This window comes from Dipodomys merriami, unplaced genomic scaffold, assembly GCF_024711535.1.
Source record: "Dipodomys merriami isolate MVZ:Mamm:240054 unplaced genomic scaffold, mDipMer1.0.p SCAF_233, whole genome shotgun sequence".
Lineage (NCBI taxonomy): Eukaryota > Metazoa > Chordata > Mammalia > Rodentia > Heteromyidae > Dipodomys > Dipodomys merriami.
Window position 1 is genome coordinate 272,501 of NW_027203749.1, and position 25,697 is coordinate 298,197.

At 57.5% G+C, this 25,697-nt stretch overlaps 3 protein-coding genes across 6 annotated transcripts in view; 2 read left to right on the plus strand and 1 right to left on the minus strand.

Moving 5' to 3' along the window:
- Positions 1 to 13,809, plus strand: part of LOC138835323 (prolyl 3-hydroxylase 3-like) — a 15,245-nt gene extending 1,436 nt beyond the window's left edge. The window contains exons 2-15 of the mRNA XM_070033903.1: positions 1,904 to 2,056; positions 2,460 to 2,676; positions 2,863 to 2,994; positions 3,331 to 3,467; positions 5,091 to 5,180; positions 7,161 to 7,213; positions 7,700 to 7,767; positions 8,711 to 8,835; positions 10,070 to 10,171; positions 10,685 to 10,835; positions 10,981 to 11,098; positions 11,459 to 11,534; positions 12,916 to 13,056; positions 13,149 to 13,809. Of these exons, the coding sequence (XP_069890004.1) occupies positions 1,904 to 2,056; positions 2,460 to 2,676; positions 2,863 to 2,994; positions 3,331 to 3,467; positions 5,091 to 5,180; positions 7,161 to 7,213; positions 7,700 to 7,767; positions 8,711 to 8,835; positions 10,070 to 10,171; positions 10,685 to 10,835; positions 10,981 to 11,098; positions 11,459 to 11,534; positions 12,916 to 13,056; positions 13,149 to 13,322 (1,737 nt within the window). The 3' untranslated portion in view covers positions 13,323 to 13,809. The remainder of the gene's footprint in view (positions 1 to 1,903; positions 2,057 to 2,459; positions 2,677 to 2,862; positions 2,995 to 3,330; positions 3,468 to 5,090; positions 5,181 to 7,160; positions 7,214 to 7,699; positions 7,768 to 8,710; positions 8,836 to 10,069; positions 10,172 to 10,684; positions 10,836 to 10,980; positions 11,099 to 11,458; positions 11,535 to 12,915; positions 13,057 to 13,148) is intronic.
- A 999-nt stretch (positions 13,810 to 14,808) lies between these two features.
- Positions 14,809 to 21,082, plus strand: LOC138835326 (guanine nucleotide-binding protein G(I)/G(S)/G(T) subunit beta-3). 2 transcript variants are annotated; one of them, XM_070033907.1, is made up of 10 exons: positions 14,809 to 14,889; positions 15,393 to 15,479; positions 15,702 to 15,740; positions 17,723 to 17,829; positions 17,911 to 17,974; positions 18,090 to 18,252; positions 18,545 to 18,611; positions 18,708 to 18,909; positions 19,954 to 20,170; positions 20,619 to 21,082. In XM_070033907.1, exons 2-10 carry the CDS (start codon positions 15,423 to 15,425, stop codon positions 20,723 to 20,725), a joined length of 1,023 nt encoding a protein of 340 aa, XP_069890008.1. In that variant the 5' UTR covers positions 14,809 to 14,889; positions 15,393 to 15,422; the 3' UTR covers positions 20,726 to 21,082. The 2 variants fall into 2 exon arrangements, with proteins under 2 accessions (XP_069890008.1, XP_069890007.1); XM_070033906.1 differs by lacking the exon at positions 14,809 to 14,889 and having other exon boundaries at positions 15,326 to 15,479.
- Positions 21,083 to 21,915: 833 nt separating this feature from the next.
- Positions 21,916 to 25,621, minus strand: LOC138835330 (cell division cycle-associated protein 3-like). Of its 3 annotated transcripts, XM_070033916.1 has the most exons (7): positions 25,488 to 25,621; positions 25,035 to 25,374; positions 24,716 to 24,889; positions 23,956 to 24,085; positions 23,285 to 23,557; positions 22,820 to 22,926; positions 21,916 to 22,268 (listed from the first exon to the last, which is right to left on the minus strand). In XM_070033916.1, exons 3-7 carry the CDS (start codon positions 24,833 to 24,835, stop codon positions 22,104 to 22,106), a joined length of 795 nt encoding a protein of 264 aa, XP_069890017.1. In that variant the 5' UTR covers positions 24,836 to 24,889; positions 25,035 to 25,374; positions 25,488 to 25,621; the 3' UTR covers positions 21,916 to 22,103. The 3 variants fall into 3 exon arrangements, with proteins under 3 accessions (XP_069890017.1, XP_069890016.1, XP_069890018.1); XM_070033915.1 differs by having other exon boundaries at positions 25,035 to 25,621; XM_070033917.1 differs by having other exon boundaries at positions 24,716 to 25,621.
- Positions 25,622 to 25,697: the final 76 nt, after the last annotated feature.

The window sequence follows — 25,697 nt, forward strand, 5'->3', positions numbered from 1 at the left end:
TCCACATCCGGGGTCTACTTACAGATGGGGGCCGGGGTCCCCACACCCGGGAATCACAGCCAGATGAGGGCCGGGGTCTCCACATCCGGGGTCTTCACACCCGGGAATCACGTCCAGATGGGGGCTGGGGTCCCCACATCCGGGGATCACGTCCAGATGGGGGCCGGGGTCCCCACACCCGGGGATCACAGCCAGATGGGGGCCGGGGTCCCCACATCCGGGGTCTAGTTACAGATGGGGGCCAGGGTCCCCACATCCGGGGATCACGTCCAGATGGGGACCGGGGTCCCCACACCCGGGGATCACAGCCAGATGGGGGCCGGGGATCCCCACACCCGGGGATCACGTCCACATGAGGTTCCCCAACCCGAGGTCTACTTCCAGGGAAAGTCGGGGTCTCCACATTCGGGGCCTACTTCCAGATGGGGGGCTGGGATCCCCGAATCCGGGGTCACTTCCAGAAGTTGGGGTTCCCAATATCTGGGGTCTACTTCCACATGGAGGACCGGGGTCTCCGCAGCCGAGGCCCATTTCCAGATGGGATCCCCGAAATCCGGGCTCTACTCCTGCGTGGGGGCCGGGGTCCCCACATCTGGGATCTACTTCCAGGTGGGGCCGGGTCGGGGGTCCCCGAAGCCGGGGCCCGCTTCCACATGGCCCGCCAAGGGCTCCAAATCTGGGCCCTACTTCCACCTGGGGCTAGGGAATGGGGATCCCCAAATCCAGGGCCCACTTCCAGCTGGGGTCGGGGAGAGAGGTCCCCAAATCCGGGCTTCTACAGCTACGTGCAGTGGGCTTCCTTCTTGTGGGTTTCTGCCAGTCCAGGGTCTTGAACCCAGGGCCTGGGCGCCGTCCTGAGCTTTTTCACCCCAGGCTGGTGCTCTACCACTCGAGCCACAGCGCCACCTGCGGCTTTTTGTTGGTCCACTGGAGATCAGAGTCTCACGGACTCTCCTGCCGGGGCTGGCTTTGAACTCTGATCCTCAGATCTCAGCCTCCCGAGTAGCCGGGATGACAGGCGGGTGCTCCAGCACCAGCCGGGCATTAGTGGGTGGGTGACTCGTTTGTCGGGCCAGCTCCAACCCTGTCTAAAAAATCCAAGGCAGTTTAGGGGGAATCAGACCCCACCAAAGGAATGAGGCATCTGTGTCTGGGGCAGGGGGCTGAGGGGCGCCTTCTCTTCTTGGGGTTCCCCCCGCAGGACATTTTGCCATCAGCTACCAGGGTTGCAGGGGTGCCTACGTGGCTAGGGATGGGCAGGACCGATCACTCCCTGGGTCCTAGAGACCTGTGGATTTTGTCTCCCTCCCTAGCACATACAGTGATTTTTGTTGTGGTCGGTCGTGGGGCTTGAACTCAGGGCCTGGGCGCTGTCCCTCCGCTCTTCAGCTCAAGGCTGGCGCTCTACCACTTGAGCCACAGCGCCACTTCTGGTTTTCTGGTGGTTCCCTGGAAATCAGAGTCTCATGGACTTTCCTACCTGGGCTGGCTTTGAACTGCGATCCTCAGATCTCAGCCTCCAGGGTGGCTGGGATGACAGGCGTGCGCCACCAGTGTCCGGCTCATTTCTTGCTTTTTATGTCAGTCCTGGGGCTTGAACTCGGGGCCTGGGCCGCTGTCCCTGAGCTTTTATGTTTTATTTTCCTTCGAGCCTGGCGCTCTACCCCTTGAGCCACGCCTCCACCTCCAGCTTCTCCAGATTCACTGGAGATCAGTCGCCCACATTTGTCCATCCTGGGCTGGTTTTGAAGGGGGCTGCTCAGATCGTGAGCCGTCCTGAGTGGCTGGGATTACAGGGGTGACTATTAGTGCTTGGCTCACCAGTGAGATGGGGTGTCGAGGCTGATACCTCACCCTGGAGGGGGGGAGGGAGGCTCTGACACCCTGTTCCCTTTGTCCTCAGTTGAAGAAGTTAGACCTGGCGGCCGCCGCAGCTCACACCTTCTTTGTAGCAAACCCAGACCACTTGCAGATGAGAGAGGACATGGCAAAGTATAGACGCATGTCTGGGGTTCGGCCTCAGAGTTTCCGGGACCTAGAGACACCCCTGCATTGGGTAAGACCCCTGCCCTCAACCCCACCCCCCATCTTGCCCATACCCTTTGAATAGGGCTCTGTACGGTGTGACTACCAGTCTCCACCTACGATCTTTTTCTTTGTCCGCTGGTGCCGAGACTTGAACTCAGGACTCGGGGGCCCTCACGTGAACTTTTTCCATTCAAGGCTTGTGCGCTGCCGCTTGAGCCACCGCTGCGCTTGTAGCTTTATTTTTTTGCTGGCAAGAAGAGTTTCAGAGACTTTTCTTCCCGGGTTGACTTGGAACCCCGATCTTCACATCTCCAGCTCCTGCGTAGCTGGGATGACAGGCGGGTGCTACCCTGCTCCTTTCTACTTCCCATCCTCCTTTGGCACCCTCTTCTAGATCGCTGATGCCTCCCTCCTTCCCCCTCTTCGTCCAGGCGGCCTATGATGCCAGCCTGGAGCTGATGGAGCGCCAGGAAGCAGGGCTGGCATTGCCCAGGCTGGAGGAGGCCCTGCAGGAGACCCTATCTCAAATGGAGACCTGCCGCGCTGGCTGCCAGGGGCCTGAAGAGCAACAGGAAGAGGAGGAAGAGGAGAAGAAGGAAGATGAAGAAGGGGTCGGGGGTCCCGGGGGCCTCTACGAAGCCGTTGCTGGTGAGGGACCAGCACAGGGTCTGGGATTACAGGTGTGAGCCACTGCGCCCAGCCCCAGGCTGATCGCTTTGTGTGTGTGTGGCTGTGGACCACGATCCGCAGATCTCAGCTTCCTGAGTAGCTGGGATGACAGGCGTGCATAGCACAGCCCAGCCCCGAGCTGATGGATTGGCATGTGTTTTGCAGGGCACTGGATTCGGGTCCTGCTGTGCCGACAGCGCTGTGTGGCGGACACGGCCACCCGCCCCGGGCGCAGCCATCCTGTTCCTGACTTCCTTCCTAACCAGCTAAGGAGGCTACACCAGGCCCATGCTCAGGGTTGGTTGGGTAGACAGTGGGAGGGACTGGCATAAGTAGATCAAAGCTGTGTGTGTGTGTGTGTGTGTGTGTGTGTGTGTGTGTGTGTGTGTGTGTGTGTGTGTGTGTGTGTGTGTGTGTGTGTGTGTGTGTGTGTGTGTGTGTGTGTGTGTGTGTGTGTGTACTGGGGCTTGAACTCAGTGCCTTACGTACTGGCTCTTGAACTGCAACGCTCAGATCTCAGCCTTCTGAGTAGCTGGGATTACAGGCAGCACCACCGGTGCCCGGCAGTTGGAGGTTCTTGAGATGATTCTCTCCGCAGCTGCGTCTGTTCCTCTTGTCTGTCTCTGTCTCCAGTGGGAAATCTGTCTGAGGCTGTGGAAAATGTCCTGAGCGTTCTGCTCTTCTACCCGGATGACGAGGCCGCCAAACAAGCTCTGAGCCAGTACCAAGCCGAGCTCGGGGAGCCCAGACCAGGCCTTGGACCCAGGGAGGTAACCACCGTCCTCCCATAATCCCACGGGGCAGGCCTAGTTCAAAGCCGCACACTTGAGAAGAAACCTGGACACCAAAGAGACCCAGGTTCAAGTGCAGCCTCTCTTTCCATGCCTTTGTGGTGTTGTCAGTCATGGGTCTTGAACTCTGGGCCTGGGCGCTGTCCCTGAGCTCTTCTGCTCAAGGCCAGCGCTCTACCACTTTGAATCACGGCACCACTTCCGGTTTTCTGGTGGTTCACTAGAAATAAGAGTCTCCTTCCTGGCCTGGCCTCAAACTACGATCCTCCCGCCTCAGCCTCCTGAGTAGCTGGGGTGACAGGCCTGAGCCACCAGTGCTGGGCTTGATTTTTTTGCTTTCGTTATTATTATCTTTTTGTGGATGTGCTGGCACTGGGGTTTGAATTCAGAGCCTGGGCATTGTTTCTTTTTTGCCCAAGATTGGCACTCTAGCTGGGTGCTGGCGGCTCACGTGGTTTAAAGCCAGCCTGGGTAGAAAAGTCTGTGAAGTGGCGTTGTATCTCAAAAGGTAGAGCACCAGCCTTGAGCACAAAGAGGCTCAGGAACAGCGCCCAGGCCCTGAATTCAACCCCCACAACTGACCAAAAAAAAAAAAAAAAAAGACTGGCACTCTACCACTTGAGCCATGCCTCCACTTCCGGCTTTTTGCTGGTTCATTGGGGATAAGAATCTCATGGATTTTCCTGCCTGGGTTAACTTTAAATCATAATTCTCACATCCCAGCTTCCTGAGTAGTTAGGATTACAGGCGTGAGCCACCAATACCTGGCACTATTATTATTATTATCAATTTTTAATTATCTCCAATGTAAAAATTAGCATCAATTAGTTGCACAAGGGACTTTTTTTCCTTTATGGTCGGTGGTGGGGCTTGAACTCTCGGCCTGGGCGCTGTCCCTCAGCTCTTCAGCTCAAGGTGAGCGCTCTACCACTTTGAGCCACAGCGCCACTTCCAGTTTTCTGGTGGTTCATTGGAGATCAGAGTCTCAGGGACTTTCCTGCCCGGGTTGGCTTTGAACTGAGATCCTCAGATCTCAGCCTCCTGAGTAGCTAGGATGGCAGGCGGGAGCCACTGGCGCCCGGCAAGATCATGTCTATAGATGCCTGTAATGTAGTTTGATCAGACTCACCTCCTCTGGTCACTTCCCTCCCTCTTCCCCGTACCCCGACTTTATTTGGGGATAGGGTCTCATGTTTATATCTGACCATCCTGGACTCTGACCAGTCCTCCTATTTGCACTTTCCCTGTATCTAGGGATTACACACGTGTGCTACCATGCCCAGCCATTTTTGGTGCAGATGGGATCTTGTTCTTTGCCCGAGCTGGCCTCAAACCACAAACCTGCCAGTTTTCATCCAGCTGGGATTACAGGTGTGAGCCACAAGACTTGGCCCACACACATTTTCTGCTACACTTGTTTCCTCGCTGGAGCCTAGCTGCTCTGGAAGTTGAGCGACTGAAAGAGGCTCATTGAAAGGTTTGGGGAGCTTCCGTGGTTCTGTAGAACCTGGGGCCACCTGCCTGCCTCTGCTTTGACCTGCCTTCTCCTGGTGCCCCCCCCCGCACCCCTCTTTTCCTAACTGCTCACCTTGCTATGCTCAGGACATCCAGAACTTTGTCCTTCGGTCCCTGGGGGAGAAGAGACAGCTTTACTACGCCATGGAACATCTTGGTGTCAGCTTCCAGGACCCTGTGAGTAGCTGTAGTGTTGTCTCAGGAGGAGGAACACTAATCTCCATCCCCCGCCCCCGGCCCCCAGTGCTGGAGTCTGCCATCTAGAGGATCGTGGCTTGAGGCCAGATTAGGCAGCAAAGTTCATTTAAAAAAAAAAATCCATCTCTAAGGAGCCAAAAGCTGGGCTGGCAGTGTGATTCAAGGGGAAGAGTGCCAGTGTGAGCAAGAAAAGCTGGGTGAGCCGGGCGCTGGTGGCTCACGCCTGTAATCCTAGCTACTCAGGAGGCTGAGATCTGAGGATTGCGGTTCAAAGCCAGCCCGGGCAGGAAAGACCGTGAGACTCCTATCTCCAATAAACCACCAGAAAACCGGAAGTGGCGCTGTAGCTCAAGTGGTAGAGCGCTTGCCTTGAGCTGAAGAGCTGAGGGACAGCGCCCAGGCCCAGAGTTCAAGGCCCACGACCGACAAAAAAAAAAAAAAAGAAAAGCTAGGTGAGAGCCTGAGGCTTTGATTTCACACCTTGATACCAGCCCCCCCCCCACCCCACACACCCAAAACCCCCGTGAGGCTCATTTAAATCCTACCTTGACCTCACTGGCTGTGTGATCTTCACCTTGTTGCTTGGCCTTTCTGTGTCTCTGGATAAAATGAGCATATCGCTACCTGTTGTGTGACTATTGGGAGGAGTGTGTGTGTGTGTGTGTGTGTGTGTGTGTGTGTGTGTGTGTGTGTGTGTGTGTGTGTGTGTGTGTGTGTGTGTGTGTGTGTATAGAGCTTTCTCACGCAAAGCAGACACTCTCCCCCTGGAGACCCATCCCCGCATCTGCCTTTGATGCTTTATTGGGAATGAGTCGTGTCTGCCCGGCTGGCTTTGGACCACGAGGCTCAGATCTCAGCCTTCTGCGTAGCTGGGATGACAGACGGGAGCTACTGGTGCTGGAGAAGTTGCCCTTTACTGCCTGTGATTGCCCGCCTGCACTGAGGGACCCTGTTCCCCCCTTCCTCCTCCCCCCGCCCCCAGTCCACCCTCCCTCCCCCCATCCACCCTCCCTCTCCCCATCTACCCTCCCTCCCCGCCCCCAGTTCACCCTCCCTCTCCCCCCATCCACCCTCCCTCCCCCCTCAGTCCACCCTCCCTCCCCGCCTCCAGTTCACCCTCCCTCCCCCCTCAGTCCATCCTCCCCCCCCTCAGTCCACCCTCCCTCCCCCCAGTCCACCCTCCCTCCCCCTCAGTCCACCCTCCCTCCCCCCTCAGTCCACCCTCCCTCCCCCCAGTCCACCCTCCCCCCCTCAGTCCACCCTCCCCCCCTCAGTCCACCCTCCCTCCCCCCAGTCCACCCTCCCCCCCTCAGTCTACCCTCCCTCCCCCCAGTCCACCCTCCCCCCCCTCAGTCCACCCTCCCTCCCCCCTCAGTCCACCCTCCCTCCCCCCTCAGTCCACCCTCCCTCCCCCCAGTCCACCCTCCCCCCCCTCAGTCCACCCTCCCTCCCCCCTCAGTCCACCCTCCCTCCCCCCAGTCCACCCTCCCCCCCCTCAGTCCACCCTCCCTCCCCCCTCAGTCCACCCTCCCTCCCCCCAGTCCACCCTCCCCCCCTCAGTCCACCCTCCCTCTCCCCCCTCAGTCCTCCCTCCCCCCCTCAGTCCTCCCTCCTCCCCCAGTCCACCCTCCCTCCCCCCCTCAGTCCACCCTCCCCCCCCTCAGTCCTCCCTCCCCCCCAGTCCACCCTCCCCCCCCAGTCCACCCTCCCCCCCTCAGTCCTCCCTCCTCCCCCAGTCCACCCTCCCTCTCCCCCCTCAGTCCACCCTCCCCCCCCCAGTCCACCCTCCCCCCCAGTCCACCCTCCCCCCCTCAGTCCACCCTCCCCCCCCCAGTCCACCCTCCCCCCCCAGTCCACCCTCCCCCCTCAGTCCCCCCCCCGGAAGCGGCGGCACCGCTGGGCAGGCAGGCAGGCAGGCCCACCGTGAGTGCGGCTGGTTACCTTCCTCGCTTGCCCCAGGACCCCTGGACCCCGGCCGCCTTCATCCCTGAGGCGCTGAGAGAGAAGCTCAGGTAGGCGGGGCGGGGCGAGGGAGGGGGGCGGGGCGAGGGGCGGGGCGAGGGGCGGGGCTCCGGCTCAGGGAGCGAGGCATGCTGGGAGGGAGGACGGAGGCATGCTGGGAGGGGAGGCGGAGGCATGCTGGGAGGGGAGGCGGAGGCATGCTGGGAGGGAGGACGGAGGCATGCTGGGAGGGAGGACGGAGGCATGCCGGGAGGGAGGACGGAGGCATGCTGGGAGGGAGGACGGAGGCATGCTGGGAGGGAGGACGGAGGCATGCTGGGAGGGAGGACGGAGGCATGCTGGGAGGGATACACAGTGGCATGACGGGAGGATGGACGGAGGCATGCCGGGAAGGTGGACGGAGGCATGCCGGGAGGGAGGACGGAGGCATGCCGGGAGGGAGGACGGAGGCATGCCGGGAGGGAGGACGGAGGCATGCCGGGAGGGAGGACCGAGGCATGCCGGGAGCGTCTCTGAGCGTCTCCGTCGCCCCCGAGAGAGGATCAGGAGCAGAGGCCTTGGGACCTGGAGCCTCCGCGGCCGGCGGCGAAGGCGGACTGGCGGGGTGCGTTGGGGGGGGCGGCGGGGGGGTCAATGGGGGCGCGTGCTGCGGCGGAGGGGGGTGGCGGGGGGGTGTCTGGGGCGTTGGTGGGGGGACGGTGGGGGTGTCTGGGGGGACGGTGGGGGTGTCTGGGGGGACGGTGGGGGTGTCTGGGGGGACGGTGGGGGTGTCTGGGGGGACGGTGGGGGTGTCTGGGGGACGGTGGGGGTGTCTGGGGGGACGGTTGGGGTGTCTGGGGGACGGTGGGGGTGTCTGGGGGGCGGTGGGGGTGTCTGGGTGGCGGTGGGGGGTGTCTGGGTGGCGGTGGGGGGTGTCTGGGGGACGGTGGGGGTGTCTGGGGGGACGGTGGGGGTGTCTGGGGGGACGGTGGGGGTGTCTGTGGGGCGGTGGGGGTGTCTGGGGGACGGTGGGGGTGTCTGGGGGGACGGTGGGGGTGTCTGGGGGGACGGTGGGGGTGTCTGGGGGACGGTGGGGGTGTCTGGGGGGCGTTGGGGGGTGTCTGGGGGGACGGTGGGGGTGTCTGGGGGACGGTGGGGGGTGTCTGGGGGGCGTTGGGGGGTGTCTGGGGGGACGGTGGGGGTGTCTGGGGGGACGGTGGGGGTGTCTGGGGGGCGGTGGGGGTGTCTGGGGGGCGGTGGGGGTGTCTGGGGGGCGGTGGGGGGTGTCTGGGGGGACGGTGGGGGTGTCTGGGGGGCGTTGGGGGGTGTCTGGGTGGCGGTGGGGGGTGTCTGGGGGGCGGTGGGGGTGTCTGGGGGGACGGTGGGGGTGTCTGGGGGGACGGTGGGGGTGTCTGGGGGGACGGTGGGGGTGTCTGGGGGGCGGTGGGGGGTGTCTGTGGGCGTTGGGGGGCGTTGTGGGGTGGCGGTGGGGGGGGTCGATGGGGGCGCGTGTGCCCCCCCCCCCGCCCCAGCCGACGCCGTCCGTCCGTCCGTCGGTCCGTCCGCAGAGGCGCTGCAGCTGGAGGGGGTGGCGCTGGCGCTGGACGCCCGGCAGCTGAACGGCTCGGAGCGCGCCGTGCTGGACGGGCTGCTGACCGCCGACGAGTGCGCGGCGCTGCTGCGGCTGGCCCAGGCAAGCCGGGCGGGCGGGCGGGCGACTGCGCGCTGCGTGTGACCAACGCAACATACGGCACATGAATACTCAATAGCGATTACTAGACACATATCCACATCCTATATGAAATACGTGTTCAAATCATATAGTATGCGTTTTATATGATATGCATGTAATGTATAATATGTAATATATAAAATATTATGTGCATATTATGTAATACACATACTATGTATTATATAAATACAACGTGTTATGTGTATATACTATACTCCATGTGCTAGTATTATATGTACTAGTATATATGATATATAATATGCTATATACAGCATATAGTATATACTGTACATAATATAATATGTAACTGTATGCATATATGATATTTTATATGCATATTATATAACATGTAATACACTAGCATATATTATATATTATATAATATATTATATATTATATAATATATATGTATATACATATGTTACATTATATGTAATATATATTATATTATGTGTTATAATATGCATACATATATATTATATGACATGTAATATATACTAGTGTATATACTATATAAGTATATAATACTAGTACTATATATTATCTCGTGTATGCATAATATGTGTATTGTAAATATATATATATAATACTAGAGAGAGAGAAGAGGGAAGACGGAAAGCCTAGTGGAAGGCCCGTCCTCCATGTCTGCTGGGGCCTGGAGCGCCCTCTAGTGGCTGTCTGGGAAAATTCACTAGGAAGAGAGCGAAGGAAGGAGGGGACATTGTCCAAAAAGAAGTGAACTCTTCCCTGACTTAGGGCACTGTCGCTCCACTATAGCTCAGGGACGGCGGCAGGCCCAGAGTTCAAACCCCAGGACCGACAACAAAAATATCAACCCTCCCCTTGTGTAGCCATATATGCCCGTGGCTCCCGCCTGTCATCCCAGCTACTCAGGAGGCTGAGATCTGAGGATCACGGTTCAAAGCCAGCTCGGGCAGGAACATCTGTGAGACTCTTATTGCCAAGAAACCACCAGAAAACCAGGAGTGGCTCTGTGGCTTAAGTGGTAGAGCACCAGCCTTGAGCTGAAGAGCTGAGGGACAGCTCTGGGCTCAGGCCCAGAGTTCAAGCCCCATGATCAACCAAAAAAAGCTTCCAGCATCGTCGGGGGTGGGGGGAGGGAGTGTCTCTCAGCCTTGTGGGGAGTGAGGTGGGCTGGCCAAGTACCCCTAGGGTGAACGTCCTCTCTGTTTAGGACGCGGCTGGGGCTGGAGCCAGGTCTGGCTACCGTGGTCGCCGGTCCCCCCACACCCCCCATGAGTATTTCGAGGGGCTCACGGTGCTGAAGGCGGCCCAGGTGAGACAAGGCCCCCCCCTTGGCTTGGCCTGGGAGTGGAGGGGACAGTAGGCCCAGGGGTCTGTGGAGGAATTTTCCCAGGACTGAGGATACTGGGGTCCCATCCTTGGGTTGGGGAAGGGGGTGACCCTGATCTGGAGCCATAGATATTGTCACAGAGCTACTGGATGGAAAGGACAGCTGGGTTGATGGGGGGAGATCAGGTTGCCGGGCGTGGTAGCGCACACCTGTCATCCCAGCTACTCAGGAGGCTGAGATCTGAGGATCCCAGTTCAAAGCCAGCCCAGGCAGGAAAGCCCATGAGACTGATCTCCAGTGAATCTGCAGAAAACCAGAAGTGGCGCTGTGGCTCAAGTGGTAGAGCGCCAGCCTCGAGCTGAAGAGCTGAGGGACAGCGCCGAGGCCCTGAGTTCAAGCCCCAGTACCGGCACACACAAAGGGTGGAAGGCAGTGGAGACAGCAGGCAAAATAGAGGCTGGGACCGCCCTTCCAGTGTCTGCCTTCTTTCCCCAGCTGGCCAGGGCGGGGAGTGTGGGAAGCCAGGGCGTAAGGCTCCTTCTAGAAGCGGGTGAGCGCGTGAGGAAGGTGACGCAGGCCTACTTCTCCCCGGAGCGACCCCTGCACCTCTCCTTCACCCACCTGGTGTGCCGCAGTGCTGTCGAAGGTAACGGGACCCGCGCCGCCCCGATCCCGGCCCCCCAAGTCTTTGCGAGTCTCCACACTGCCTGTCCTGCCGAAAGGAGACCCCAGGAGCTGGAGGGGACGTGGGGGAAACACATAGAACGTCACCCCACCCCATTGTGTCCTAGGGGAGCAAGATCAGCGCATGGATCTGAGCCACCCTGTCCACGCCGACAACTGTGTCCTGGACCCCGACACCGGGGAGTGCTGGCCAGAGCCCCCAGCCTACACCTACCGAGACTACAGGTGGGTGGCGCCCTGCCCTGTCTGATAGTGGATAGGGAGGGCACAGGATCTCATTGCTGCTACTATTACTATTATTATTATTGTTATTGTTATTATTATTTTGGTGCTGGTCCTGGGGCTTGAATTCAGGGCCTGGGTGCTGTCCCTGAGCTTCTTTTGCTCAAGGCTAGCGCTCTGCCACTTGAGCCACAGCTCCACTTCCGGCTTTTTGGTGGTTCCTTGGAGATCAGAGTCCCAGTCTGGCAGTTTCCCACCCAGGCTGGCTTTGAGCCTGGGTCCTCAGATCTCAGTCTTCTGTGTAGCTGGGATTATAGGCGTGCGCACCAGTGCCTGGCTCATGGATGCCTGTTTTCTCCGCAGCGGCCTTCTCTACCTCAACGATGACTTTAAAGGGGGGGACCTGTTCTTCACGCAGCCCAACGCGCTCACTGTCACGGTAGGGGGGTTGGGGTGAGGGTGTTGACGGGGTGGGGCTGTGGTGGGGGGTGTAGGGGTGGTTGTAGGGCTGACAAGAGGGCTCAGTGCTGAGCTCAGGATTCAAAGCAGATTCCCAGAGGCAAATGCAGGAAAATAGCTTGGGTCATCTTAACCCCTTTCCTCCTGCCTCTCTACATGTCCTGGTCTGCTGGCTGTTGGAAGACATTTTCTTTCTTGTGTCGGTCGTGGAGCTTGAACTTGGGGTCTGGGCGCTGTCCCTCAGCTCTTCAGCTCAAGGCGGGTGCTCTACCACTTGAGCCACAGCACCACTTCTGATTTTGAGTAGTTTATTGGAGATCAGAGTCTCATGGATTTTCCTGCCCAGGCTGGCTTTGAATCGAGATCCTCGGATCTCAGTTTCCTGAGTAGCTGGGATGACAGGTGTGAGCCACCGGTGCCCAGCTGGCAGACATTTTCTAGCCCCCTGGGAGATGTCTAAGTTCCTCCCCGCAGACCCTGCCTTGGCAGATTGGGTTTGGCTCATCTCCTAAAGGAGAGGCTGTATAGCAGGTGCTGTGGTGAGGCCTGTAGTCTCAGCTACTTGCTGGGCTACAAAGTGAACCCCCCATCTCAACATCCATCAAAAAGCAGGACATTAGTAGCTGGGCACCAGTGTCTCACGCCTGTCATCCTAGCTACTCCGGAGACGAGAGATCTGAGGATCATGGTTCAAAGCCAGCCTTTGCTCAGGTAAAGAAAGTCTGTGAGACTCTTACCTCCAATGAACCACCAGAAAACCAGAGGTGGTGCTGTGGCTCAAGTGGTAGAGCGCTCGCCTTGAGCAAAAGAAGATCAGGCACAGCGCCCAGGCCCAGAGTTCAAGCCCCACGACTGACCCAATAAAAGAGTCTCATGGACTGTTTGGCCTGGGCTGGCATCCAATCTGGATGCCTAGTATTAATAAGTAATATTAATACATAATTAATAATTCATAAGTATTAATAAGTAATAAGTTTATTCCTGTCTTATGGAAATTTCTAGAGATGCATCACAGCCTAGAAATGGGCAAAAGGAATGACACAATTCAGGAATGTTCCTGAATTGAAGGGTGGGAAGGAAGCCGGTGGCTCCCGCCTGTCATCCCAGCTATTCAGGAGGCTGAGATCTGAGGATCAGGGTTCGAAGCCAGCCCAGGCAGGAAAGTCCAGGAGACTCTGATCTCCAAATAAACCACCAGAAAACCAGTAGTGGCGCTGTGGTTCCAGTGGTAGAGCGCCAGCCTTGAAGGAAAAAAGCTCAGGGACAGCACCCACATCCTGAGTTCAAACCCCAGGACTGGCACAAATAGTAAGAGTAAGTGTGGCAGTGACCCTTGCCCTCTGGCCTTTGCCCACTCCCAGGCTCAGGTTCGCCCCCGCTGCGGTCGCCTGGTGGCCTTCAGCTCTGGCGGGGACAATCCCCACGGGGTGTGGGCCGTGACCCGCGGTCGGCGCTGCGCCCTGGCGCTGTGGCACACGTGGGCCCCGGAGCACCGGGAGCAGGTGAGGAGGAGCAGGGGCGGTCGGTGGGAATGGGAGCAGGCAGGCGCCTCAGCCGGGTGGGCTCGTGGGCCAGATTCTCCTCCACCCCGCAGGAGTGGACAGAAGCCAAGGAATTGCTGCAGAAGCTAAAGGAGGAGGAGGAGGAAGAGGAGGAGGAGGAGGAAGAAACGCCAGGCAGAGACCCTTTCCCAGAACCCCCCAGCCACAAACTTCAACGTCTGCAAGAAACAAACGCGGAGCCACGGAGGGCCCGAGAGGAGCTGTGAGTGGCCGAGCCAGCTGCAGGGGCCCTGGGCCTCGCAAGCCGGAGAAGGACCCATGAGAAGCATCCAGCAGGGCGCCATCTTGGGAATCTCTCATATCTGCCCTCATCAAACACTGCTTGGGCATCACCCAGCGCTTCTGGGGCCCAGCCCCCCCCCCTCCAGACCGACAGATCTTGGACAGACAGACATGACGCCTCCCTAGGGAAGAAATGACAAAGAAGGGAAAAAAAGAGGCCGATGGTGTGAACTTTTAGCCTGGTGCTGGTGGCTGTCATCCCAGCTACTCAGGAGGCTGAGATCTGAGGATCGCAGCCGGAGGCCCAGTCTGTGAGACTCTTGTCTGCAGAAAGCACGCCACGGGAGTAGAGTTGTGGTGTGGTTCAAGTGTTCAGCGCCCAGGCCCTGAGTTCAAATCCCAGCACCTGTACACAATGAATTATTTTTATTCGCTCTGCCAATCTCTGCACTAAAGACCTGAACAGCCTCACTCTGGTGTGTCTGTGCTTTCTGTAGCTCATCCGGAAGGGGACAGGTGTCCTTCGGTGTTGCCACCAGGGGCGGGAAGTGTCACTGGAGTCTGTGATTTGTCAGGGAAATCTCAGGCACCTGCTCCCGCATGCAAATGGATGGATCTCTCTCTCTCTCTCTCTCTGTCTCTCTCTCTCTGTCTCTCTCTCTCTCTCTCTCTCTCTCTCTCTCTCTCTCTCTGTCTCTCTCTCTCTCTCTCCCACACACACCCCCTCACAATGGCTCCCTGGGGACTCTTTTCTGTCCATCTCCCCTCTGCTGAGTTTGGCTAGAAGGAGCAGCCTTGAACCTTTTGGGGTTCCCGCTGTGAATCCTGGGAGCAAAGCCGAGGGCCAGGCTTTGCTGGGTTTCCTTTGTAATTCTTTTCTCTCTCCAAAGCTGGGGGAGGTGACCAGCGTCTCTCACCCCTCCTCGCCTCCCCTCTGCCCCCCCTTTACTCCTCCCTACCACCACCAGCCCCCCCCCACACCCCAGGATCAAGCCCAGGGGGGCAGCTGGTTAGAGTTTGTCCAGAAGGATTATCCAATTCAGTCTCTTCTAATCCCTCCCGGATTTCTAGGCCTTCTTTCCCCTCCATCTCGGAGGGGGGGGTGTCACAATTTGGGGTGCAGACCCCATTCACCTATCACCACCTCCCTGATTCCTGAGCAGGCCCTGAAAGCCAAATTCATGACCAGAGTGAGGACCAAGGTGGCAGGGGAGAGGGGGAGGGGGTCGCGAGGGAGGGGGAGGCCTGTGCCTCTCTGCCCCCCCCCACACCCCAACCCCAGGCTGTAATCCTCACGGCTTAGCTTGATGCTCTGATCTCTGCCAATTGTAGAGGGCTCTCCCCCCCCCTTTCAGCCCACCCCCCTCTTTCCCCCCCCTCCTGCTGCCCTCCCCTCCCCACCCCTGGTGGCTGATTTCATTTGCTTAACGTGGGGTGTGGTTATTGGGGTGCTCCCTCCCCAGGCCGGTACCTCGGCATCCCAGCTGCAGCTGCAAAGAGACACTGAGGAATCGGAGCTGGAAATCGGGGAGACATCCAGCTAGAACCCAAGTAAGTGGGGAGCTGGGTCTCCCCGCCCCCCAGCTCTGCCCTGAGGTGGCAGGGCTGCGGGGAGGGCTTAGAGCTGGGTGCTTGGGACTGTGTCCAGGAGCAGGGAGGGGTGAAGGAGCCCCCCAAGACCATCACTCTCCCATTTTTCCCAGTAGAAAGGGATGTGAAGGGTAGAAATGTGGCTGGTAAGAGAATTCCCCCAACTCTGGGGGCTCCTGCCTGTCATCCCAGCAAACTCGGGAGGCTGAGACCGGAGGATCGAACTTGGAGGCCAGCTTGGGGAGGAAAGTCTGTGAGGCTCTTATCTCCAAAGAGCCGCCCCCCCCTCGCCCCCCAGAAAACATAGAGCTGTGGCTCCAGTGGTAGAACGCCAGCCTTGGACAGAAAAAGCTCAGGAGCAGTGTTCCCGCCCTGAGTTCCAACCCAGGACGGGCACCCAAGCAAATAAACGGGATTGCGACATGCAGGGCTCTGTACCCCCACCCCGTGTGTGTTCCTGGCAGGAGTGCAAGGCACCCCTGGACCCGTCCGCCATGGGGGAGATGGAGCAACTGAGGCAGGAAGCCGAACAGCTCAAGAAACAGATCTCAGTAACCGCCCCCCCCCCAAGCTCCCCTCCACCCCCCCCAGGAAACAGATCGGAAGTCTTCAGGGGAGACAGCGTGGGGGGGAGGGGGAGGGCTCATGCTCCAGTAATTCCTTAGAGACCCCCTCCCCCCTCTCCCCCACCTCCAAGTGCTGGGGAATTTGGGACACAAGCATCCCCCCCACCTACTGTACCCCCACCCCTGAAGGCTGCTTTCCCCCCCCAGGAAGCCAGGAAAGCCTGCGCAGATAGCACCCTGGCTGAGGTGAGCCCCCCCTTTTGTCTCTGGCCCTGAGGCTGGGTGTGGGGGGGAGGGGGGAAGGGGGGGCGGGGAAGAAAGCTGGGAATGAATGAATTCAATAACTTTCTGTGAGAGACCAACCCCTCCCCCTCCCACCTTCCTGGGAAAGACACCGTGGAAGGGGGGAGAAGGTCCGTGCAGAAGGGCCCTTCTGGCTTGTTTGCTCCTGGCCGGTGCTCTACCACCCGAGCCATGCCTCCTGTCCGACATTTTGCTGGCGGCTTGGAGAAATGAGTCTCGCAGACTTGGCTGCCCAGGTTGGCTTTGAATTAAGGTTTTCCAAGTTTCAGCCTCCTGGGTGAGCTAAGATTACAGGTGTGAGCCACCGGCGCCCTGCACACGTGTATGTCTCTGAAATCAAGGTGTATCTGTTGCTGGATGATGGTTTACATCACCACATAATTGGTGGTTTTTCCCTCCCTCCCTCCCTCCCTCCCTCCCCCTCCTCTCTCTCTCTCTCTCTCTCTCTTTTTGATACTGGTCTTGGGGCTTGAACTCAAGGCCTGGGCTCTGTCACTGAGCCTGATTTGCACAAGGCTAGCGCTCTACCACTTGAGCCACAGCGCCACTCCTGGCTTTTTGTTTGTTTTTGTTTGTTTTATTGGAGATCAGAGTCTCCTGCCTGGGCTGGCTTTGATCTCAGCCTCCTGAGTAGCTGGGATTACAGGTCTGAGCCACCGGCACCCGAGTCTTTCTTCTTTTCCGTGGTGATTATAAGATGGTGCATCTTAGACCCCATTAAATATATTAATATGAGCTAAACTGGGTGACAGCTCGGACCTGTCATCCCAGCTCCTCAGGAGGCTGAGATCTGAGGATCACGGTTCAAAGCCAGACCAGGCAGGAAAGTCCAGGAGACTCTGATCTCCAATGAACCAGCAAAAAGCCAGAACTGGAGGTGTAGCTCAAGCAGTAGAGCAACAGCCTTAATTTTTTTAAAAAGCCAAGCAACAGTTTAAAAACCTGAGTTCAAGCCCCAGTACTCACACACACACACACACACACACACACACACACACACACACACACACACACACACACACACACACACACACAAGTTAATATGTTCATAAAACAGCCAGGTACCAGTGGCTCATGCCTTTAATCCCAGCTACTCAAGAGGATAAGATCAAGATTGGGATTTGAAGCCAGCTCTGGGTAGGAAAGTCCTCAAGACTCCATCTCCCAATTTGCTAGCAAAAAGCTGGGAATGGGGCGTGGTTCAAGTGGTAGAGTGCCAGCAGAGCAAGGTAAGCTGACCGAGTATGAGGTCTTCAGTTCGATTCCTGGGCCTGGTCAGGGGAAAATATATATATAGCAACATTCCTAGAGTTGAAATAGTAGAAGTGATTTGTATAATTTAATTCTAACATGTATATAAGTCTACTATATAGTTTTATATAACTATATCAATAATGTTCAGGACAACCATCGATCTGTGATAAAGTTCATGGCTCACCTGGAGGAGTTGGACTTAGAGTTGAATAATTTACTCAAGATAACAAATCAAGTGAGGCTGGGCAGGTGGCTCAGTGGTAGAGCGCTCGCCTCGCATGCATGAGGCCCTGGGTTCGATTCCTCAGCACCACATAAGCAGAAAAAAGCCAAAGTGGTGCTGTGGCTCAAGTGGTAGAGCGCCAGCCTTGAGCTGAAGAGCTGAGGGACAGCGCCCAGGCCCTGAGTTCAAGCCCCAGGACTGGCACAAAGAGACAGAGAAGAAAAAGCAGGCCCCTGTGGCCTGAGCAGGCCACGCATGCGCCTTTCTCCTCAAGTTCAAGGGCAGGCCGACCTTGGTCGAGGAATTGGAGCCTTTATTTGTCCCATTGAGCAATCTGTCACAGCGAACCAGCCATCCAAGTCCTACCAGGAGGGTGTGTGTGTGGGGGGGGCCTCATCCTGGCATCTGGCGCCCCCCCCCGGGCCTGTGACACCCACTTTCTCTGCAGCTGGTGTCTGGCCTCGAGGTCGTGAGCCGCATCCAGATGCGGACCCGGCGGACGCTCAGGGGTCACCTGGCCAAGATCTATGCCATGCACTGGGCCACCGACTCCAAGTGAGGCCGGAGAAGGTTCTAGAAGGGAGGGGGAGTGGGGAGGGGAGGCAGGGGGCGTGACTGGGGGTGCTCTCTCCCCAGGCTGCTCGTAAGCGCGTCGCAGGACGGGAAATTGATTGTGTGGGACACGTATACCACCAACAAGGTGCCAGCCCTGTCCCCCCCATCCTGTCATACCATCCCCCCACCTCCCCGCCTCCCCCCTCAACGCCCAACCCCTGCCGGTCCACCCGGGAGCTAGCTCACATTCCCCTCTGCAGGTTCACGCCATTCCACTGCGCTCCTCCTGGGTAATGACCTGTGCGTATGCTCCATCCGGGAACTTCGTGGCCTGCGGTGGGCTGGACAACATGTGCTCCATCTATAACCTCAAATCCCGAGAGGGGAACGTCAAGGTCAGCCGGGAGCTCTCGGCTCACACAGGTAAGAGCACCGCGCCACCCGCCTGTAATCCCAGCCACTCCGGGGAACATAGGATCTGAAGACTGTGATGTGAAGCCAGGCCCCTCGGACTGGAAGGGATTGTGAGACTCTTAATCTCCCATGAGCCAGCAAAAGAAAAAGCCAGACATGGAGCCGTGGCTCAAGTGGTAAAGCGCCAACCTTGAAAAAAAAAAAAAGCTCAAGTTCAGCATCCCAGGTCCTGAGTTCAAATCCTAGGAGGGGGACAAATAAAGAAACCCTGTCTCCTCACCCAGAGACACTGTCCTTGTAGGTTATCTGTCCTGCTGTCGCTTCCTGGATGACAATAACATCGTGACCAGCTCAGGAGACACAACGTGGTAAGGGTTGAAAGTTGGGGTGCCAGGGCTGGGAAGTGACACCCTGAGCCAGGCCTGTGGGATCCTTCTCCTCACCGCCTTCCTCCCCGCCCGCAGCGCCCTCTGGGACATCGAGACGGGACAGCAGAAGACCGTGTTTGTGGGGCACACAGGGGACTGCATGAGTCTGGCCGTGTCCCCCGACTACAAGCTCTTTATTTCGGGGGCCTGCGATGCCACCGCCAAACTGTGGGACGTGCGCGAGGGGACCTGTCGCCAGACCTTCACCGGCCACGAGTCGGACATCAACGCCATCTGTGTGAGTGCCACCCCCAAACCCCACACACCCTCCCACGGACTCGAACTCAGGACCCGGGCACTGTTCCTTAGTCTCATAAGCCAGGTGCCTGTCATCCCAGCCACTCAGGAGGCTGAGCTCTGAGGATCGTGGTTCAAAGCCAGCCCAGGCAGGAAAGTCCCTGAGACTGGCCTCGAACCACGATCCTCAGAGCTCAGCCTCCTGAGAAGAGCCATTGGTGCCCAATTGAGCTTTTTCTTGTCTGTGTATGTGTGTGTGTGTTTGTGTGTGGTTTTATTCCCCCATGCTGGTCCTGGGACTTGAACTCAGGGCCTGGGCACTGTGCCTGAGTTTTTATTTGCTCAAGGATGGTGCTCTACCACTTGAGCCACAGCTCCCCTTCTGACTTTTGCTGGTCTGTGATAAGAGTCTCAGACTTTCCTGCCCACACTGGCTTTGAGCCATTATCCTCAGATCTCAGCCTCCTGAGTAGCTGGGATTACAGGTGTGACCACCAACACCCAAATTCACACCCATTTTCCCCCATAGCTGATATTACCTTGTTAGGCCATTTGCATCACTTTGGGGCTTGCCCCAGTAGTTACCAGGATTCTAGATACTTCTGTCCCATAGGGCTCTGGGGCAACCATGGTACCCCGCCTGGCAACTTGGCCGAGATGATTGTTACCCACGCTTGAGGGTGGGCTTTGGTGGGCACGCCTGTAATCCCAGCCACTCAGGAAGCTGAGATCTGAGGATTGTGATAGGAAGCCAGCCGGGGTAGACAAGTCCCTGAGACTGAATCTCCAACGAGTCGCCAAAAAGCTGGGAGTGGAGACGTGGTTCAAATGGTAGAGCACCAGCCTGGAGTGCAAAAGTTAAGAGACAGTGCCCAGGCCTTGAGTTCAAGCGCACACACACACACACACACACACACACACACACACACACACACACACACACACACACACACACACACACACACACACACACACACACGGGACTGGCCAGGGAGAGGAATTGGGACTCCAGCCTCCAGTCCTGATCCTCCCCTCCGGGCCTCAGTTCTTCCCCAATGGAGAGGCCATCTGCACGGGCTCCGACGATGCTTCCTGCCGTCTGTTCGACCTGCGCGCTGACCAGGAGCTAACCACGTACGCCCACGAGAGCATCATCTGCGGTATCACGTCCGTGGCCTTTTCGCTGAGTGGCCGCCTGCTCTTCGCGGGCTATGATGACTTCAATTGCAACGTGTGGGACTCCATGAAGTGTGAGCGCGTGGGTAAGGGCCCCCTCCCTCCCGCCCAGTCTCCCCTCCTTTGATTTAGGGGAACCCTGTCATTGCTTTTTTCGGTGCCAGTCCTGAGGCTTGAACTCAAGGCCTGGGCGCTGGCCCTGAGCTTTTCTGCTCAAGGCTGGCGCTCTACCACTTGAGCCACAGCGCCACTTCCGGCTTTTGCTGGTTCATGGAAGATAAGAGTCTCACACTTTTTCCTGCCTGCACTGTCTGTGAGCCACGATCCTCAGATCTCAGCCTCCTGGGTAGCTGGGATTACAGGCATGAGCCACGGGACTCAGCTCTAATCCATGTCTTACTCGGGCAAATCGGCTTCAAAGAGAAGTCCCATCTCTTGTGGCTGACCCTTTTTTCAGACCCTCAGGGGCCTCTGGGTGCTGAGGGCCCCCAGCCCCGCCCCACACTCCAGCTGCTGCCATTTTTCCCTCCTCAGGCGTCCTCTCCGGCCATGACAACAGGGTCAGCTGTCTGGGGGTCACGGCCGACGGGATGGCTGTGGCCACTGGGTCCTGGGACAGCTTCCTCAAAATCTGGAACTGAGGAGGCGGGGAGGAAAGAGATTAAAGGCCAGGACGCCATCTCTTTGGGATTTCTGTACGGCAGGGGGCGGAAATCCACCAAGCTGCTTTCTCTGGGGGAAGGACAGTAAGAAACCATCTTGGCCTATTTCCTCCTTGGCCTCTGGTCCCCGGGCCTCCTCTCCACTGGCCTCCCAGACTCTCCCATCAAGAGGCAGGACAATGCCGCTCTCCCAGGGCTCTGCCGGTGAAGTTCCCAGCCCCTAAGAATCTAGAATGTTCCCTGAGTCACGGCCTCTGTCTAGACTCATGAATAGGACTTGAGTCACCGCTAGGATCTTGATCCTCCTTTTTCCACTTTTTTTTGTTTTTGTTTTTGTTTTGGTCCTTTCTTTCCAAAAGCACCTGCCAATAAAATGTAGCATACACTGAGGTTTCTGACATTTGGCTTCTGTTTCCTGCCCCTCCCCCCCCCCCCCGAAACCCTAGAAGGTGTTGTGTGCAAGGGAGGGGGGCTGTGGCAGAGAGGATGGGGAAGGAAGGAGGCCTGGCCTGAGAAAGGAGGCTGAGCCGAGCTGGGTCAAAAGTGTATTCAAGCCAGGGGATGGTAGCACATGCCTATAATCCCAGCTACTCAGGAGGCTGAGATCTGAGGATCGCGGTTCAGAGCCAGCTCTGGCCAGAAAGTCTGTGAGATTCTCCTCTCTAATAAACCACCAGAAAACCGGAAGTGGCGCTGTGGCTCAAGTGGTAGCGCACTTGCCTTGAGCTGAGGAGCTGAGGGACAGCGCCCAGGCCCTGAGTTCAAGCCCCAGGACCTTAGATCTCAACCTCCTGAGTAGCTGGGATTACAGGCGTGAGCCACTCGCACCTACAAAGGCCTGTTTTGGTTTTGTCTGTCAGTTGTGGTGCTTGAATTCAGGGCCTGGGCGCTGTCCCTCAGCTCTTCAGCTCAAGGCTGGCGCTCTACCACTTGAGCCACAGCGCCACTTCTGACTTTTTCTGTGGATGTGGTGCTGAGGAATCGAACCCAGGGCCTCATGCATGCAAGGCAAGCGCTCTACCACCGAGGCCCAGGTCCATTTTATTAAAGCATCATTTTAAATCCCTTCTTTTAGGCTGAGTGTGGGTGCGTGGTTCAAGTGCCAAGCCCTATAAGCACTAGGCCCTTCGTTCAAGCCCCAGCGCCACCAAACAAAATCAAACATAAAATAAATCACTTCCTTTAATATACAAGAGAAACAAGTCAATAAAACACCAAGTCCCAGCGCAGGTCGTGGAGGAGGAATGCAAACCCAGCCTTCCCTCAGTCCGTCCAGCAAAGAAAGAGGAAAAAACGATCCAGAAAAAAAAAAAATCAGCAGATCCTAGGCAAAGCCAGCCCAGGTGCTAGGCCGGGCCTAACTCTCCACCAAAGCAAAATGCTGATTTTCCTTCTCATGCTCTTGCCTTTGCTCCCATGCACGCCCTCCGCTTTTCAATCCTCGTCCGGTTCCATTAGTTCCCAAAATGGCCGCTTCCTTTATCTCCTTCACATTCTCACTTAGGGGAGAAGGGCGTTTACCCTGCAAAAGGTGGTAGATGAAGGCTGGCACTGGTGGCCCACACCTGTAGCTCACACCTGTAATCCCAGCTACTCAGGAGGCTGAGAACTGAGGATCGAGGGCGGGAAAATCCATGAGTCTCTTTGTCTCCAGTGAAATCACCCAAAGCCAGAAGGGGAGCTGTGGCTCAAGTGGTAGAGTGCCAGCCTTGAGCGAAAAAGCTCAGAGACTGTGCCCAAGCCCTGAGTTCAAACACCATCACCAGCATAAAAAACCATCAAACAAGAACACAGAAAACAGGCTGGGAAGGTGGCTTAGGGGTAGAGCACTTGCCTAACATGCATGCATGAAGCCCTGGGTTCGATTCCTCAGTCCCACAGACATAGAAAAAGCCACAAGTGGTGCTGTGGCTCAAGTGGTAGAGCGCCAGCCTTGAGCAAAAGAAGCTCAAGAGACAGCGCCCAGGCCCTGGGTTCAAGTCCCAGGACTGGCAACAACAAAAGCCTCCCCGCACCCCCTCCCCGCCACCAGTTCAATATCTTACTAGAAGATTCCCCCATCTCTCCCTTTACCTGTCTCGATGATGCCAGGGTCCCGGGGGAGTTGTCATCGTGCAGGATGGTCAGGGGAGATCTCCCCAGAACCTTCTTGTTTGGCCTCCGTCTACTACGCTTAGAACCTAGAATAGGGAAGGGTTTTAAAGACAAGATTCAAAATTGAGGGCGGATAGCCAGGTGCCAGAGCGCATGCCTATAATCCCAGCTACTCAGGAGGCTGAGATCTGAGGATCGAGGGTCTCAGTCAGCCTGGGCAGGAAAAGTCTTGAGAGACTTCTGATCTCCAATGAACCACCAGAAACAGCTGGAAGTAGAGCTTGTGGCTCAAAGTGGTTGAGCAGAAGTAAAGAAAAAAGCTCAGAGACAGCACCCAGGCTGTGAGTTCAAGCCCCAGTACTGACACTGAAAAACTTAGGGGCTGGCTATTTATTCCTCTCATTCTCACCCACAAACAGTATCCCTAGATACGAGATCTTGAACCTGAAGCCTGGGCCGTCTCGTGGTCTCTGGCTGGCTTGTCGGAGCTCTGGCTGGCCGCAGGTGCTGCTGCGGGCTGTTTCTTCTCCTCCTTGGGAACGTCCTGTTTGGAGGAATGCTCGGGTAGGTTGTAAGAGCCCATTTGGTCGGCTAGAGCTAGCTGAGCATCTCCAGGTGAGTCCACTTCAGAGGACAGAGGCTGTGGTGGAGGCTGGGGAGTGGAGGCTTCAGTCTCAAAGATGTCGCTCAGCTGCCTCATCACTGGACTCTCAGGGTCTAGAGGAGAAGAGAGGCGCGATCAGTGGCTTTCATTTTTTATATTTTTTTGATGAGTGGTGGGACTTGAACTCAGGACCTGGGCGATCTGAGGATCGTGGTTCAAAGCCAGCCTGGGCAGGAAAGTCTGTGAGACTCTGATCTCCCATGAACCACCAGAAAACCGGAAGTGGCGCTGTGGCTCAAGTGGTAGAGCGCCAGCCTTGAGCAAGGGAGCTAAGGGACAGTGCACAGATCGTGAGTTCAAGCCCCAGTACTGGTGTATACACACACACACACACACACACACACACACACACACACACACACACACACACACACACACACACACACACACACACACACACACACAGTATGTAGGAGCCAGTCTCCTGAGCATCCCTTGGCCCCGCCCTTACCTACACTGCTGGTCTTCATAGGTGTCCGTGCGATGCCCAGGGTGGGAGAGCGGGGATCAGGGTCCTGAGCTTGCTTGGGGCTCACCAGCTGCTCTCCCGATGGTGTGCTTGGCTGTGGGGAGCTTTCCACCTGCCAGGAACACAAAAAGCCAGAGTAGGTGTGCCCCACCCCCCTCATCCCCTGGGAACTCCTAAAGCTCTCCCACATTCAGCCAATCCCAGGCAGAAAATAAGGCTGTGTGTGTGTGTGTGTGTGTGTGTGTGTGTGTGTGTGTATATGTTCCAACTCATGCTCTAAAATCCACCCAGGTCCAGTGGCTCACACCTAGCTACACCCAGGAGGGTGAGATCAGAAGATCCTAGTTCAAAGCCATCCTGAGCAGACAAAGCCAAAAGGCTAGCTCCAAGGAGCCGGCAAAAAGCTCGAGGTGGAGCTGTGGCTCAAGTGGTAGAGCGCCAACCCCGAGTCACAAGGAAAGCTTTAAAGCTGGACGGGGGTGGCTCACACCTGGCATCCTAGCAACTCGGGAGGCTGAGATCTGAGGAGCCCGGTTCAAAGCCAGCCTGGGCAGCCATGAGCCTGATATCTCCAGGGAGCGTTCAGAAAACCGGAAGTGGAGCTGTGGCTCAAAGTGGTAGAGCCCTAATAAGCCTTGAGCACAAAGAGCCCAGGCCCTGAGTTCAAATCCGGACACACACACACACACACACGTTCCAATCCAAAACCCAAGATCGCAGGCCGCTTCCTGCGTCGGGGCACCTGGATGGGCGTGCGCTGGATGCCGGCGCTGGGCGATCGAGGATCCGCCACTTGGGCCAGGTGCTTGTTGACCGGCGGAGGCCGCGCCGGAGTCACCGGGACGCTCTTGGCTGAGCCCATGTCCACGAGCAGCGGGGTAGGGCCGAGGCCCGACGTGGATCGACGCTGGGCACCCTGTGGGAAGCGACACGGGAGACGCCCCGTCACCGGCCTCCCCCGCCGCGTGTGCAGGGCGAACGATCGTGACGATCTCCAACACGGCTCCTGCGGGGCCTGCGGGGCTTCCTCACTTTCCCATTCACTCCTTCCAGTCACTTACCGGGGGACCCCCCTGCGATGCCACCGAGCTCGAGCCTCAACTCCCGGAGTCCGAGTTTCAAACTTCCCGCCACGCCCCCTGCCCTCGTCTTATTGGCTGACCCCACGCCAGCGCTCATAGGTCCGTGGAGGAAGACCCGCCTCCCCCAAGCCGGAAGTCATTGGACTGGGAGGATGTCCAACATGGGCGGACGTGGGGCGTTTAGACCGCGGCTCGCGTGGCGCCGCCGTGTCCCTCCGGGAGACGCGGGGCACTTTCGTTCGCGCTGCGTGCGTGCGTGCGTGAGGCTTCGGGAGACACCGCCACTGTGAATGATGACCGCTGCCGCGCACACCTCCGGCTGGAGACGGGAGTTCCGATGGGAGAGATCTTAATCCTGATTCGTTGACGGGGTTGTCCATCACCCAAACACCCCTCAAGCCCCGCCCCGTCGGATGGCGCCTTTTCACATACCCAGAAAATGGGTCTTTTTGTTTATTTTTAATCCAATGGGTCGAGTCACCAGGAAAGTTTCGAGAACCCAGAGGGTTTAAACAACAGTCACGTGAAGGGACTAAGCGGGGGCGGGGCTGGGGGGCGTGTCGGGGTCCCGGCTCCCGCAACTCCGACCCCGCCTGGTAACTCGCACGCTGGCCTCGGAAGCGTCTGATTGGTCCTTACGAC

Excerpts from the sequence above, each read along its gene's own strand:
- LOC138835326 (XM_070033906.1), top strand. The coding sequence starts at position 15,351 with ATGCAGGGCTCTGTACCCCCACCCCGTGTGTGTTCCTGGCAGGAGTGC. Across the intron at positions 15,480-15,701 it reads AGCTCAAGAAACAGATCTCA|GAAGCCAGGAAAGCCTGCGC; the intron begins GTAACCGCCCCC and ends TTCCCCCCCCAG. Across the intron at positions 17,975-18,089 it reads ACACGTATACCACCAACAAG|GTTCACGCCATTCCACTGCG; the intron begins GTGCCAGCCCTG and ends TCCCCTCTGCAG.
- LOC138835330 (XM_070033916.1), bottom strand. The coding sequence starts at position 24,835 with ATGGGCTCAGCCAAGAGCGTCCCGGTGACTCCGGCGCGGCCTCCGCCG. Across the intron at positions 24,086-24,715 it reads TCCAGCGCACGCCCATCCAG|GTGGAAAGCTCCCCACAGCC; the intron begins GTGCCCCGACGC and ends TGTTCCTGGCAG. Across the intron at positions 22,269-22,819 it reads CCCTGGCATCATCGAGACAG|GGTAAACGCCCTTCTCCCCT; the intron begins GTAAAGGGAGAG and ends CACCTTTTGCAG.